Source organism: Zeugodacus cucurbitae, chromosome 3, assembly GCF_028554725.1.
Source record: "Zeugodacus cucurbitae isolate PBARC_wt_2022May chromosome 3, idZeuCucr1.2, whole genome shotgun sequence".
Classification (NCBI taxonomy): domain Eukaryota; kingdom Metazoa; phylum Arthropoda; class Insecta; order Diptera; family Tephritidae; genus Zeugodacus; species Zeugodacus cucurbitae.
Genome location: NC_071668.1, coordinates 191,016 through 204,464, shown reverse-complemented (window position 1 = coordinate 204,464; position 13,449 = coordinate 191,016). Strand labels below are relative to the sequence as shown.

General features: G+C 32.4%; 3 protein-coding genes across 4 annotated transcripts; 2 read left to right on the top strand and 1 right to left on the bottom strand.

The window, feature by feature from the left end:
* Nucleotides 1-3,523: 3,523 nt before the first annotated feature.
* LOC105209596 (endoplasmic reticulum transmembrane helix translocase) lies at nt 3,524-8,076 on the top strand. The gene is made up of 8 exons (XM_011180063.3): nt 3,524-4,694; nt 4,755-5,707; nt 5,768-6,737; nt 6,790-6,986; nt 7,049-7,191; nt 7,256-7,388; nt 7,449-7,592; nt 7,674-8,076. The coding sequence occupies exons 1-8, from the start codon at nt 3,701-3,703 to the stop codon at nt 7,791-7,793; spliced, it is 3,654 nt and encodes a 1,217-aa protein (XP_011178365.1). The 5' UTR covers nt 3,524-3,700; the 3' UTR covers nt 7,794-8,076.
* LOC105209597 (gustatory and pheromone receptor 32a) lies at nt 8,048-9,571 on the bottom strand. Its single transcript, XM_029038715.2, has 4 exons — nt 8,507-9,571; nt 8,388-8,450; nt 8,244-8,333; nt 8,048-8,188 (listed from the first exon to the last, which is right to left on the bottom strand). The coding sequence occupies exons 1-4, from the start codon at nt 9,569-9,571 to the stop codon at nt 8,102-8,104; spliced, it is 1,305 nt and encodes a 434-aa protein (XP_028894548.2). The 3' UTR covers nt 8,048-8,101.
* A 1,179-nt stretch (nt 9,572-10,750) lies between these two features.
* On the top strand, nt 10,751-13,341 carry LOC105209593 (alpha-L-iduronidase). Of its 2 annotated transcripts, XM_011180058.3 has the most exons (6): nt 10,751-11,207; nt 11,291-11,386; nt 11,457-11,760; nt 11,891-12,828; nt 12,912-12,970; nt 13,030-13,341. In XM_011180058.3, the coding sequence occupies exons 1-6, from the start codon at nt 10,751-10,753 to the stop codon at nt 13,057-13,059; spliced, it is 1,884 nt and encodes a 627-aa protein (XP_011178360.1). In that variant the 3' UTR covers nt 13,060-13,341. The 2 variants fall into 2 exon arrangements, with proteins under 2 accessions (XP_011178360.1, XP_011178361.1); XM_011180059.3 differs by having other exon boundaries at nt 12,912-13,341.
* The last annotated feature ends 108 nt before the right edge of the window (nt 13,342-13,449 follow it).

Sequence of the window (13,449 nt, the reverse complement as noted above, 5' to 3'; positions counted from 1 at the left end):
ACCTAAAAGGAAAAACATCTTTAGAACAATTAAGATAAAAAACTAGCTGTGAGAATTTTATTAGTCAGAAATTGATAAATCTGTCATTGGTTTTCAGATGTCCCTATCATAAGTTATCATCACTATTCTCAAAAACATGTAATAATAATTCATTTTTACCTACCACGAATAATTTTTTATACAATCCATTAATCGACGAAGATCCATATTGTACAACCTATGATATATATACATACAATAGATTAGCAAATGTGTACATTTCAGCATTCATAGAGAAGTTTATAAAGCATTTTATGCTAATTTTTCACAACTCATGCCAATTACTGCTTACCTTATCATTGCATTTTATTTAAAGTCACTAATGATGATATTCTTTCGGTGTTTCTTTGACGTTCTTGTACAAAATCTTGAACATCAATTCATTGCAAATTTACTAATGCTTCAGATTTTATGTAATACGATGCGGATCCTTTCTTAAGTACAGATGTAGACTGAAATAACCTAAAAGGAAAAACATCTTTAGAACAATTAAGATAAAAAACTAGCTGTGAGAATTTTATTAGTCAGAAATTGATAAATCTGTCAATGGTTTTCAGATGTCCCTATCATAAGTTATCATCACTATTCTCAAAAACATTTAATAATAATTCATTTTTACCTACCACGAATAATTTTTTATACAATCCATTAATCGACGAAGATCCATATTGTACAACCTATGATATATATACATACAATAGATTAAAAAATGTGTACATTTCAGCATTCATAGAGAAGTTTATAAAGCATTTTATGCTAATTTTTCACAACTCATGCCAATTACTGCTTACCTTATCATTGCATTTTATTTAAAGTCACTAATGATGATATTCTTTCGGTGTTTCTTTGACGTTCTTGTACAAAATCTTGAACATCAATTCATTGCAAATGTGCGAATGCTTCAGATTTTATGTAATACGATGCGGATCCTTTGGTAATTTCTTAAGTACAGATGTAGACTGAAATAACCTAAAAGGAAAAACATCTTTAGAACAATTAAGATAAAAAACTAGCTGTGAGAATTTTATTAGTCAGAAATTGATAAATCTGTCAATGGTTTTCAGATGTCCCTATCATAAGTTATCATCACTATTCTCAAAAACATTTAATAATAATTCATTTTTACCTACCACGAATAATTTTTTATACAATCCATTAATCGACGAAGATCCATATTGTACAACCTATGATATATATACATACAATAGATTAAAAAATGTGTACATTTCAGCATTCATAGAGAAGTTTATAAAGCATTTTATGCTAATTTTTCACAACTCATGCCAATTACTGCTTACCTTATCATTGCATTTTATTTAAAGTCACTAATGATGATATTCTTTCGGTGTTTCTTTGACGTTCTTGTACAAAATCTTGAACATCAATTCATTGCAAATGTGCGAATGCTTCAGATTTTATGTAATACGATGCGGATCCTTTGGTAATTTCTTAAGTACAGATGTAGACTGAAATAACCTAAAAGGAAAAACATCTTTAGAACAATTAAGATAAAAAACTAGCTGTGAGAATTTTATTAGTCAGAAATTGATAAATCTGTCAATGGTTTTCAGATGTCCCTATCATAAGTTATCATCACTATTCTCAAAAACATTTAATAATAATTCATTTTTACCTACCACGAATAATTTTTTATACAATCCATTAATCGACGAAGATCCATATTGTACAACCTATGATATATATACATACAATAGATTAAAAAATGTGTACATTTCAGCATTCATAGAGAAGTTTATAAAGCATTTTATGCTAATTTTTCACAACTCATGCCAATTACTGCTTACCTTATCATTGCATTTTATTTAAAGTCACTAATGATGATATTCTTTCGGTGTTTCTTTGACGTTCTTGTACAAAATCTTGAACATCAATTCATTGCAAATGTGCGAATGCTTCAGATTTTATGTAATACGATGCGGATCCTTTGGTAATTTCTTAAGTACAGATGTAGACTGAAATAACCTAAAAGGAAAAACATCTTTAGAACAATTAAGATAAAAAACTAGCTGTGAGAATTTTATTAGTCAGAAATTGATAAATCTGTCAATGGTTTTCAGATGTCCCTATCATAAGTTATCATCACTATTCTCAAAAACATTTAATAATAATTCATTTTTACCTACCACGAATAATTTTTTATACAATCCATTAATCGACGAAGATCCATATTGTACAACCTATGATATATATACATACAATAGATTAAAAAATGTGTACATTTCAGCATTCATAGAGAAGTTTATAAAGCATTTTATGCTAATTTTTCACAACTCATGCCAATTACTGCTTACCTTATCATTGCATTTTATTTAAAGTCACTAATGATGATATTCTTTCGGTGTTTCTTTGACGTTCTTGTACAAAATCTTGAACATCAATTCATTGCAAATGTGCGAATGCTTCAGATTTTATGTAATACGATGCGGATCCTTTGGTAATTTCTTAAGTACAGATGTAGACTGAAATAACCTAAAAGGAAAAACATCTTTAGAACAATTAAGATAAAAAACTAGCTGTGAGAATTTTATTAGTCAGAAATTGATAAATCTGTCAATGGTTTTCAGATGTCCCTATCATAAGTTATCATCACTATTCTCAAAAACATGTAATAATAATTCATTTTTACTTACCACGAATATTTTTTTATAAAATCCATTAATCGACGAAGATCCATATTGTACAACCTATGATATATGTATATACATACAATAGATTAGAAAAAGTGTACATTTCAGCATTCATAGAGAAGTTTATAAGGCATTTTATGCTAATTTTTCACAACTCATGCCAATCACTGCATTTGATTTAATGTACTAAATATCGTATAATTCTGAATTGGAAGTAATTAAAATGAAATGGCTTGAACTTAATATTAAAATATTCATTGATTCATAGTCACTTCAACTTTTCCACTCATTTTCAGATTGTTCACACATCTTACCACGTGTTAGACTTCTTATTAAATGCAATCTACAAACTATGACGTCACGTATTCATCGAAATTAAATCGAACCATGGTATACCATGTATCAAACTGAAAATCGTTGTTATTCCAAAAACATAAAATTTCAAATAAGAGTAGCTATATACGAGACCATCTTCGGCGCGATAAAGGGCAGTGCATTTCAAATTAATATTTTTAAGCTTATTTAAAAGGTGACAGGCAATGATTATTGCGAGGCAATTGACAGATTTATTTCTAGGTAAAACTATTATCATTGGCGACACTTACGTATATGTGACAAAATGAAACTGGCTTCCATTCGCACAGGGTTGGGAAGAAGCCAATCGAACAAACTATACAGATGGTTAAGCTATCGAGTTAAAAAAATTCCTTTTATTTCATTATTAAGATATTGGCTTGATAAAATTATTGAGCTACTAACTATTGCTTGTATAGATTTTATATAATAATAAATAAACTACTTATTTATTCAACGTGGTAACATCAAAACACGTCATAATATGAAATCTGATTTACAGAAATGACAATCGGAAGGAATAGAAAAACGGCACTGGTTGAAGAATAATTTAATATCAGTGACCTGCTTTGAAAATTATAAAATTAAATTTAATTCAATAAGAAAACGATTTAGCAATTCATTGCCAGCGATAGGTAGTGGAAATTTTAAAGATTGTAATGGATCGCGAATATGAGGATACCCCGGACTTAGAAGCGGTTGCAAGAACATCAGGTGCCAGGAACGGCAAACTCAGTAAAAAACCATCACTTGATGATTTAGTACAAAATGTGACTTTACATATTCGAAACCCTATTGCCCTTAGTGGGATAGTAATGCCTTTTGTAATTTTATATTTGGGAGTATTCTATGCTTGGATTTTCATTTACGGCGTTGATGTGCACTATGAAGCTGGTCTTATCACAGTTGCTGTAATTGCTTTTATTCAGATATTAGCATTACTTTGTTGCTATTGGAGTGTTCATGTACTTACATTTCTTAACTGTCGTAATGTAAAAACTCCTAGCGTAGGCGTTCTGGCGAAAGTCATACCAACACCAAACAATGGGTCTTCTCAATTAGTTCAAGTAAATTGCATTAGATTAGCAAATGGTGAAAAGCAGCTATATTTTGTTTTCCAAAAAACGAAATATGTTTGGGATGAAGAAAGAAAAACATTTTCTGGAATAGCTTTTCCGGTACACGAAACTTTACGTCATTATACCCGCAGTCGTGGGCACGAAACTGAAACCGCTGTTAAATTAGCAGAGCAGTTATATGGATCGAATGAAATGAAAATGGTTGTACCAGAGTTCTATGAACTATTCATTGAACGTGCCACAGCACCATTTTTTGTCTTTCAAATATTTTCAGTGGCTTTGTGGTGCTTGGACGAATATTGGTACTATTCATTATTTACGCTATTTATGATGATTATTTTTGAGTGTACCCTTGTTGGGCAACAACTTCATAATATGGCCGAGATAAGAAAAATGGGAAACAAACCATATGTGATAAATGTTTTGCGACAAAATAAGTGGAGACAAATAAATTCTGATCAATTAGTTCCTGGAGATATAGTCTCTATGACAAGATCACAAAATGACAATTTGGTTCCCTGTGACATTGTGCTATTGCGTGGTAATTGTATAGTTGATGAGAGCATGTTGACAGGTGGGTTTAAAACTGGATATTAAAAAAAAAACTATATAAATATAACAATTTTATATTTAGGAGAGTCGGTGCCTCAAATGAAGGAATCATTAGAAACACTTGATCATTTGGATATAGAACTGGATATGGAGAGTGAAAGTAAATTATTTGTTCTCTTTGGAGGAACTAAAGTAGTACAACACACAGCTCCTACCAAGGATGCATTAAGAGCACCGGATAGTGGTTGTATTGGTTATGTATTACGCACTGGTTTCAATACATCGCAAGGAAAATTATTAAGGACTATTCTCTTTGGTGTAAACCGCGTAACTGAAAATAATCTGGAAACTTTCGCTTTCATCCTATTTCTTATGGTATTCGCTATTGCGGCTGCTGTATATGTTTGGATTAAAGGCACCGAAGATCCAGAGCGAAGCCGTTATAAATTATTCTTAGAATGCACTTTAATATTGACGTCAATTATACCACCTGATTTACCAATTGAGTTAACTTTGGCAGTGAACACATCACTTTTGCAATTGTCAAAGCTTTATGTGTTTTGCACCGAACCATTCCGTATTCCCTTTGCTGGAAAAGTGCAAATCTGTTGTTTTGACAAGACCGGAACTCTGACTTCAGATAATTTGATGGTTGAAGGGGTGGCGGGGTTAACCAATGACAATGTTATTGTACCAATGGATAAAGCTAAAGACATAACAATACAAGCTCTTGCGACATGTCACGCCTTGGTAATGCTTGACGATGGTTTGGTTGGAGATCCACTAGAAAAGGCTATGCTTACAGCAGTTGATTGGAGTCTTACTAAACAAGATAGTGTTATTCCAAAACGAGGAAAATTAAAACCGCTTCGTATTTTCCATCGTTATTATTTTTCTTCAGCATTAAAAAGGATGTCGGTATTAGCTGGATATCTAGTTCCATTCACCAATGAAGTATCTTATATCGGCACGGTAAAAGGAGCCCCAGAAGTTATTCAGAAAATGTTAAAAGAAGTCCCTAAGAACTATGAAAAGGTAAGTACTATTAGTGAAACTCATAATATATAGAGGATTGATAACTTTTAATATTTGCAGACTTTCCTTGAGTATTCTCGTCGCGGTGCGCGAGTTTTAGCTTTGGGTATAAAAGAATTTGGTCAAATGGATGCCCAGCGTGTCCGAGATTTAAAAAGAGAGGATGTAGAAAGCAATTTAATATTTGCTGGTTTTGTTATAATATCATGTCCTATAAAACCCGATTCGAAATTTGTAATCAAAGAACTTATACATGCTTCGCACAAAGTTGTGATGATTACTGGAGATAATCCACTCACAGCCTGCCACGTAGCCAGAGAAATACGCTTTACACGTAAAAAACTATTGATTCTTACACGTAACGCAAATACCAATAAAAAATGTATTGAGTGGCAATGGGTTTCAATTGACACAGAGTCTGTCTATGATCTTAAACATGAATTACAAGATTTGCTGAGTGGAAATGACCTATGTATTACTGGAGATGGCTTACAATACCTTAGGGAACAAGAAAATTCATATTTATTACAAATATTACCCCATATTACAGTATGCGCACGCTTTGCGCCGAAACAAAAGGAACATGTTATCACTACCTTAAAACACCTAGGTTATTACACACTTATGTGCGGTGATGGTACCAACGATGTAGGTGCCCTTAAACACGCCCATGTTGGTGTATCGATACTGAGTAATGGACCAATGAAACCAAAGAAGAGGCGCGATATCATGAATGGAGCCGGATCAATTTTCTCAGATGCTGGTGCATATTTATCTGGTAGTTCCGCCGTAAATGCACGAAACACAGGTGGCGTTAGAAATGTTGTAGCAGGTACCTCTAATACGATGGAACGTACAAGCATGTCACAACGTGATCGTGCAATTTTGCGACATAGAGAAAACTTAAGTGCTACCCAAGCGCGATTACAATCTGAACTTAAAGATATATATGAGGAAACCTCGGTGGTAAAACTAGGGGATGCAAGTATAGCCGCCCCATTTACAAGCAAAACATCGTCGATAACATGTGGTATGTTGAACCGGTTTTAAAAGTTGTTTTTATTAATATATTTTTCTCATAGTAAATCATATTATTAAACAAGGACGTTGTACCTTAGTAACTACCCTACAAATGTTCAAAATATTAGCTCTCAACGCGCTCATATCTGCGTATTGTCAATCTGTTTTGTATATTGACGGAGTAAAATTTAGTGATATGCAGGCCACTCTTCAGGGTCTCTTCATAGCTGCATGTTTTTTATGTATAACACGCTCAAAGGTAAACTTTTTTAACAAAAAATATTTAATGAATAAAATTTATATAACATTCAACATTATTAGCCGCTGAAAACCCTGTCGAAAACTGCGCCATTGCCAAATATATTTAACATTTATAGTGTGTCAACGATACTCTGCCAATTTGCCGTTCATTTTGGTGCACTTTACTATTTAACACAAGAGGCAACAGAGCGGGCACCTGAAAGGTAAGATCTTTCGTTTTTAATAAACCAATAACTGTACTAAGTGGAAGTTATCGTTATTCAATAGAACAGGGAAAGTGAAACTGTACATAGATATGGATCCAGAAGAAAAACAAACTTTTCAACCTAATATTATAAATAGCACTGTTTACATAATTTGTCTTGCTCTACAAGTGTCTACCTTTGCTGTTAACCACAAGGTATAAACCTAAAAAACTTAGCAATTCTAGTTATGCTATTTGAAATTTTTAATTTAACAGGGACATCCTTTTATGGAAAGTTTGCGTGAAAATCGTCCACTATTAATATCTATTTTAGTGTCAACTGGCTTAGTTTTATTTCTTTCTTTGGACCTCTCTTCCGAACTTACAGAAACTTTTGAAATCGTATCATTCCCCGAAGATGTAAGTACATTCAATACTTCTATTGAAATATTGCAATTATATTGAACAATATATGTAATTTGATGACTATTTACATTTTAGTTTCGTAAAATGCTTGTACTTGTTTTGTTGGCGGATACCTTAGCTGCCTTTGCACTGGATAGAATGTGCTCATTCTTATTTGGAGAAACAAGGCGAAAACCAAAACATGTCGATTGCTAAGTGTGATGGCTACACTATATATTACATAGGTAATTCTTTTATTTCCAATAAAGGCTTAAATATATATAATAACATCAAACTTCAAAACTATATTTTTTTGTTTACATTGTATTAAATGAATTGTGAAAATTGAATGATTTTTAAGTTTTATATAATTATTGTGGAGTTCATTGAAACTTTCACATGTTTATTTACTTTTAAATTTTAAATATTCATTCAAGAACTTTGAATAATTCTGTATGTGTGATTAAATAAATTTTTAATAATTTGGTAATAGTGAAAATGTATCACTTGTTTTTACTATCAATTTAACTCGAATCATCATCCATTTTTGAATCTTCCAGTTGTTTGAACTGAATCAAAATAACCAAGTAAGTTGTCACAGCTGAAAAAATCTAATAAAAAACATTAATTGACTTCAAATGTACTAATGTATTGCTAGTACTTTACTTTGAAAAGTGTGGAGTTATCAATCACGAAAAATCCGTAAGCAGTAAATTGTACCTCTTGCTTAATACTTTTTGTTAAAAACTTGTCCACCTACATTAAAATGTCAGTTATTATTTGAGCAATAAAATTTTATTTTTGCTTTACTATATTTTGATGTTCTTTAGTTACGCCATGGACACGAGCCAAAACTTGCGAAGTTCCATTAGCCTATTGAAGAATGATAAAAATTAATTTCAAAGTTATTAGGTAAATGCATATTTTACCTCATCTGTAGCTTGGCCACAACTTTTCGATAATAGTGCCAAGACACATGTATGCATTGCTAGCCACACAAAGCACGTTTGTAACACATTAAATGATAAACGCTGTGTTGTTATTTGAACAAATAGATTATAGGTAGTAGTGGTAATAGTGTAGAAAGCATAACCCATATATGCCACCAAAATCAAGCTGCAGCAATCATTAATTGAACGATAGATCCTTAGCAACTTGTTGTGCATACGATATATAAATAAAGAATCATCGGGGAAAGTATCCATTGTAACTATATCTCTATCTCGTCCAACGAAACGTCGTAGCTTACGGTGATGGCTATACGTATAACCTTTGAGTGTTACATTTATGTGACCGAAACGCATCTTTAGTATTCTTAATAAAGCCGCCGTAAAAACAATGAAAATAGTGGCCATGCCATTTTGTATGGCATAGATAAAAATAAATACATATGAGTTAACGTTAAGAGTATCTTTAACAGCTAGAACACGGAGTATCATTAAATACCATTGACAAACACATATGCCCACAATGTACTTCAGTGAGAAGCCACATTTGTTTTCCAGAGTTGTTCCGAATCGATCAAAAACGTCTTCATCCACTTTCAATATTTCATTTATGATTTTTAAAAATAATTTTGAATTTCTACCACAAATTGTAACAGTCGCCGAATGAGCTAACATACACAATAAAAATTCTATCCATTTGTTCACATTATCTGTATCACTGTATGAGTAAAATAGTTGAGCCGATCCAGGCGTTAGCAGGTTATAGAGGTTGAACAGAGTGAGTGCTTGTACAATTCCTCGTATGAAAAATGAATAAAAAATATTTGGCTTTGTAGGTGGTCCAACTTCATATTTAGAAACTTCTTCGTAGATCGGTAACAGACCTGTTGCCTTCAAAACACATAATGTTATTTGCATATCCCTGAATATCGGGTTACTTATAGGTGTGTGGCGCAAGAATGGATTTAAGCCAATATGTTGGCGCTGTATCAGCGATGGCTTCACTTTGTTGGGCGGCATGCTAATAATCCAACAGAAATGTTTCATCACCTAATATTGCGATTTGTCGCGGACTGCTAAAACTACTGAAATACTTGTAGCTATGACTTTTTATCAAATATATACATGCATTTGTATGCATACTATTTATTAATTTTTTATCTCGCTCATATTTACCTAATGAACTGATTATCAAAATCGTAGATCATAGATAGTAGCTAGAAGCAAGCTCAAACTAATAACGGTAATTGATTTTATGCAAGACGATCAATTTAACAAATTAATAACGTCTGCGTGCTCTTTAACATAATGGAGGTTATCATATGTCATGTATTAACAGCCGTGTATATGGGGAAATTATATATCTATAGAACCAAATAAAATGTGTAAATTTGCAATTTTTAATGAATACTTAAATAGTCGACTTGTGGGACACCCATACACTCATTAACATTTTTGTTTGAAATCGATCTGAAACCAAATGCTAATTGACACTAAGATTGCTCTTCAAACATAATAATTATTTCTGCTTCTTTTTTACCAGTTCGTACAAGGCGTCAGTCATTTCCTTATTTTACAAGTGGGCACCAATCCGAAACCGCAACTAAGAGCATTAATGGGAGAAATACGTAGTTGTATGTACGGGCGTAGAAAGTTGATATATACATACACTTTATGTACTTTAATAATGCAATCAAACAAATTACAAAGAGAATTCTGCTCTCATTCATGTCGAATACGTGCTCACTGTATTTAAGTACACAATATACAATATATGTATATATATACAAGCACATCATAAGTTAGATGTTCATACTTTTACATTTGTGATGGAAGTACATCGTAATCTAAATTATGCATGGAAAAACATGTAGATACCAATTATCCAGAGATATTTAAAATTTGATGGAGTTATTCATCAGTATAAGTGACTTCCGTCCTTGTATTAGTAGGCGTGGGTATAGGCACAAAGTTGCATTCAATACTTGATCAAAAAGTAATAGTAACGCGTAAACTTAATTTCGCAAAGATATCCGTTGTCGAAATTAACTACTGGTGGAAAGAAGTGTATTCGTTATTGTTATTCGGAAAATAATAATTTTTAAACATACTAGAAACAACAAAAACCGAAATATTTCGGCTTGCACATACTCGTATACAAATTTACATAATAATAAAAATATAATTTATAGAAATCCTTAGAAAGCAATAAATTCATTCGAAGAGATGGTTGGTTCTTTGTTAATGTATTTAGCTGCTCTCGTTCCGCTGCAAAATTACAGCTACATCGATAATGAGCCATATTACAAATTAGCACGATTTTGGACAAATACTGGATTTTGTCCCTCTGGAGAAATCAAACGAGAAACTTTGAAAGCTAGTCTATTCTCCGATGAGGTGCAAATGAATTTAATACACCTCGCAGCGCTTCCAACTGGCGCATTAACGCACATACGCATTCATTGGCTATTGAAACTGGTAAAATTTATACAATATACCCAATCTGGTGTGCCCATATATGACTTCGCGGATCTAGATGCATTTGTATTAAATTTAAATGATTTGGAACTTTATCCTGTTATTGAATATATGACTGATCTGGATGGTATTATAATAAACAATTCGGATATTATGGATGATTTGTGGCAAGATTTCAGCTATCAAGTCACTAAGCGCTACCTAAGTATATGCATACATATATATTTGATTCAATTCGTATATATCATATACATATGTACATACATAAATAATGTAATAATTTTTTAGATTTATTAGGCGCTAAGAATCTTATTAAGTGGCAGTTTGAAACTTGGAATGAACCGGATATACACAATTACAATCGTTTAAATTTCACCATAGAAGGTCATTAGATGCAAAAACTATTTAGTTATTTAATATACACGAAATTCATTTAAAATATTCTTCTAAGCAGGTTTTATCAATTACGCTATAGCTTTACGTAAAGGTATTAAAGCAGCTGGCCGTATTTCAAATAAGTCATTGGATCTTACTCTACGAGGACCAGCAGGTTTGTTTAAATCCAAAAGGAAACATCCGTTGTGTTGGGCGTTAATTCAAAATTGCAATAAACATATGGATCATTGCCCAATAAATGTTCTCACATATCATCGAAAAGGTCAAGGTCTAGCATCAGAGGTCTTAGAAGCATCTAGGAAATTATTAAAAAAAATTTATGGAAACTATGCTAATATTAATATGTTACCAGTATCGAATGAGTGAGTTACTGAATTTAAACATAATTTAAGTTTAAATTTCATAATATTGGAACAATGCAAAGTTGTTTTTCACATTTACAAACAAAAAGTATTACATTTGTTATGAATTGAAATTATTCTTTATTTTAAGTGAGGCGGATCCCATTGCTGGTTGGTCAACTCCTCAAGATTTTTACGAGGATGTTCGTTATGCGGCTAAACTTGTGTACATTGTTTTTTTGCACTGGCATGCTAAATTGAATTTTAGAGAGTTCAAATATCTTGAATCCATTAGCCACGATAATGCTTTCATCAGTTATCACCCGTTTGAATTCACACAACGCACTCTTCTAGCACATTTTCGAATGAATAACTCGCAACCTGTACATTCGCAATTTATACAAAAACCCGTATATGCAGCACTAGGTATGCTCTCGAAACTGGCACCAATTGCGGCCGATATTGAAGATATCAAATTAAGTACTTCCAATGATGTATTATGGCTATTGAAAACAAGCTCCACCGTAAATAATCCCTTATACTTAAGTTGGCTGCTTCTGCCGGGAGAGAATACAAAAAGAATAGAAAATTTCACACTTCATCGTCATTTACCTTTCCAATTATGCTCTATAGAGACTTTTGCTTATGTGGTGGAATTATTGGAAAAAGGAAAAACAGATCCAGCGTATTTTTGGCGCACTCAAGGCGGATCGAGACCTTTTCCGAATGCAATGGAGCGTGCAGCGATGCGGCTCGCACAAACTCCTCGATTACAGGCTTCCGGTATTTTACTGATGCCTGAATTTCGATTAAATATTGGAGACTTCCAGCTTCCATGGATTTTATTACTTCGCGTTTGCTCTAGTTTTTTGCCTATACTGAAGCAGCCCGAACCACCAACGATAACAAAAATTACAGTTGGGGAAATATTTATTTCTTGGTATGAAATTGCGAACACTACTCAGTGTCTCAAAACCTATGAAGTTTGGTTTCAAGTAAATAAAACTACAGACTGGAATTTTATAAGTGAAAACTGGCACTTGCCGTTTCCATCATTTCAATACGCTCCTATTTCTTCTTGCGTTAATGGTAAAATCCAAAATGTCATTATTAAACCTATAAACTTCTTGTTTTCCCTGTAAATATCATTATTCTTTAATATTTTATTCTAGGTTTCTATAAGGTCCGAGCCGTTGACATCTTTAACAGGAAGAGCAATTTTTCTGATACAGTAGAATATTTTGAAATTAGTATCTAGACGTATTTATTTCCATTAAACTAAACCTTCAGATAGTACACTCCAATTATTCCACTCCATAAATGAGACTTCCGAGATGACCAGACACCAGCGCCGTTATTCGTGATGGATTTTGACTGGATATTTTATAATAATTTCACTTTATAATTACGTTTAAACTAAACATAATAGTACTGGTCAATTCTTATAACAAACCACACAAGTCGGCACAAACGTCTAAGTGCATTTTGAGTTAATCTGTTACGTATATAGTATTCTTATTCTTATATATATATATATGTAGATGCATAATCTAAATACATTATGTGGGCGAAAAGGATTGTTCACTTTTTTGATATTTTTAATCAGTTCTACACATTGTTATTTATTTTTTTTAGCTACGTTACTTTAAATTAGTATTACTTTCCACAAAGATATTCGTTTCATGAAAAGCTATGCTATTAAATACGAAG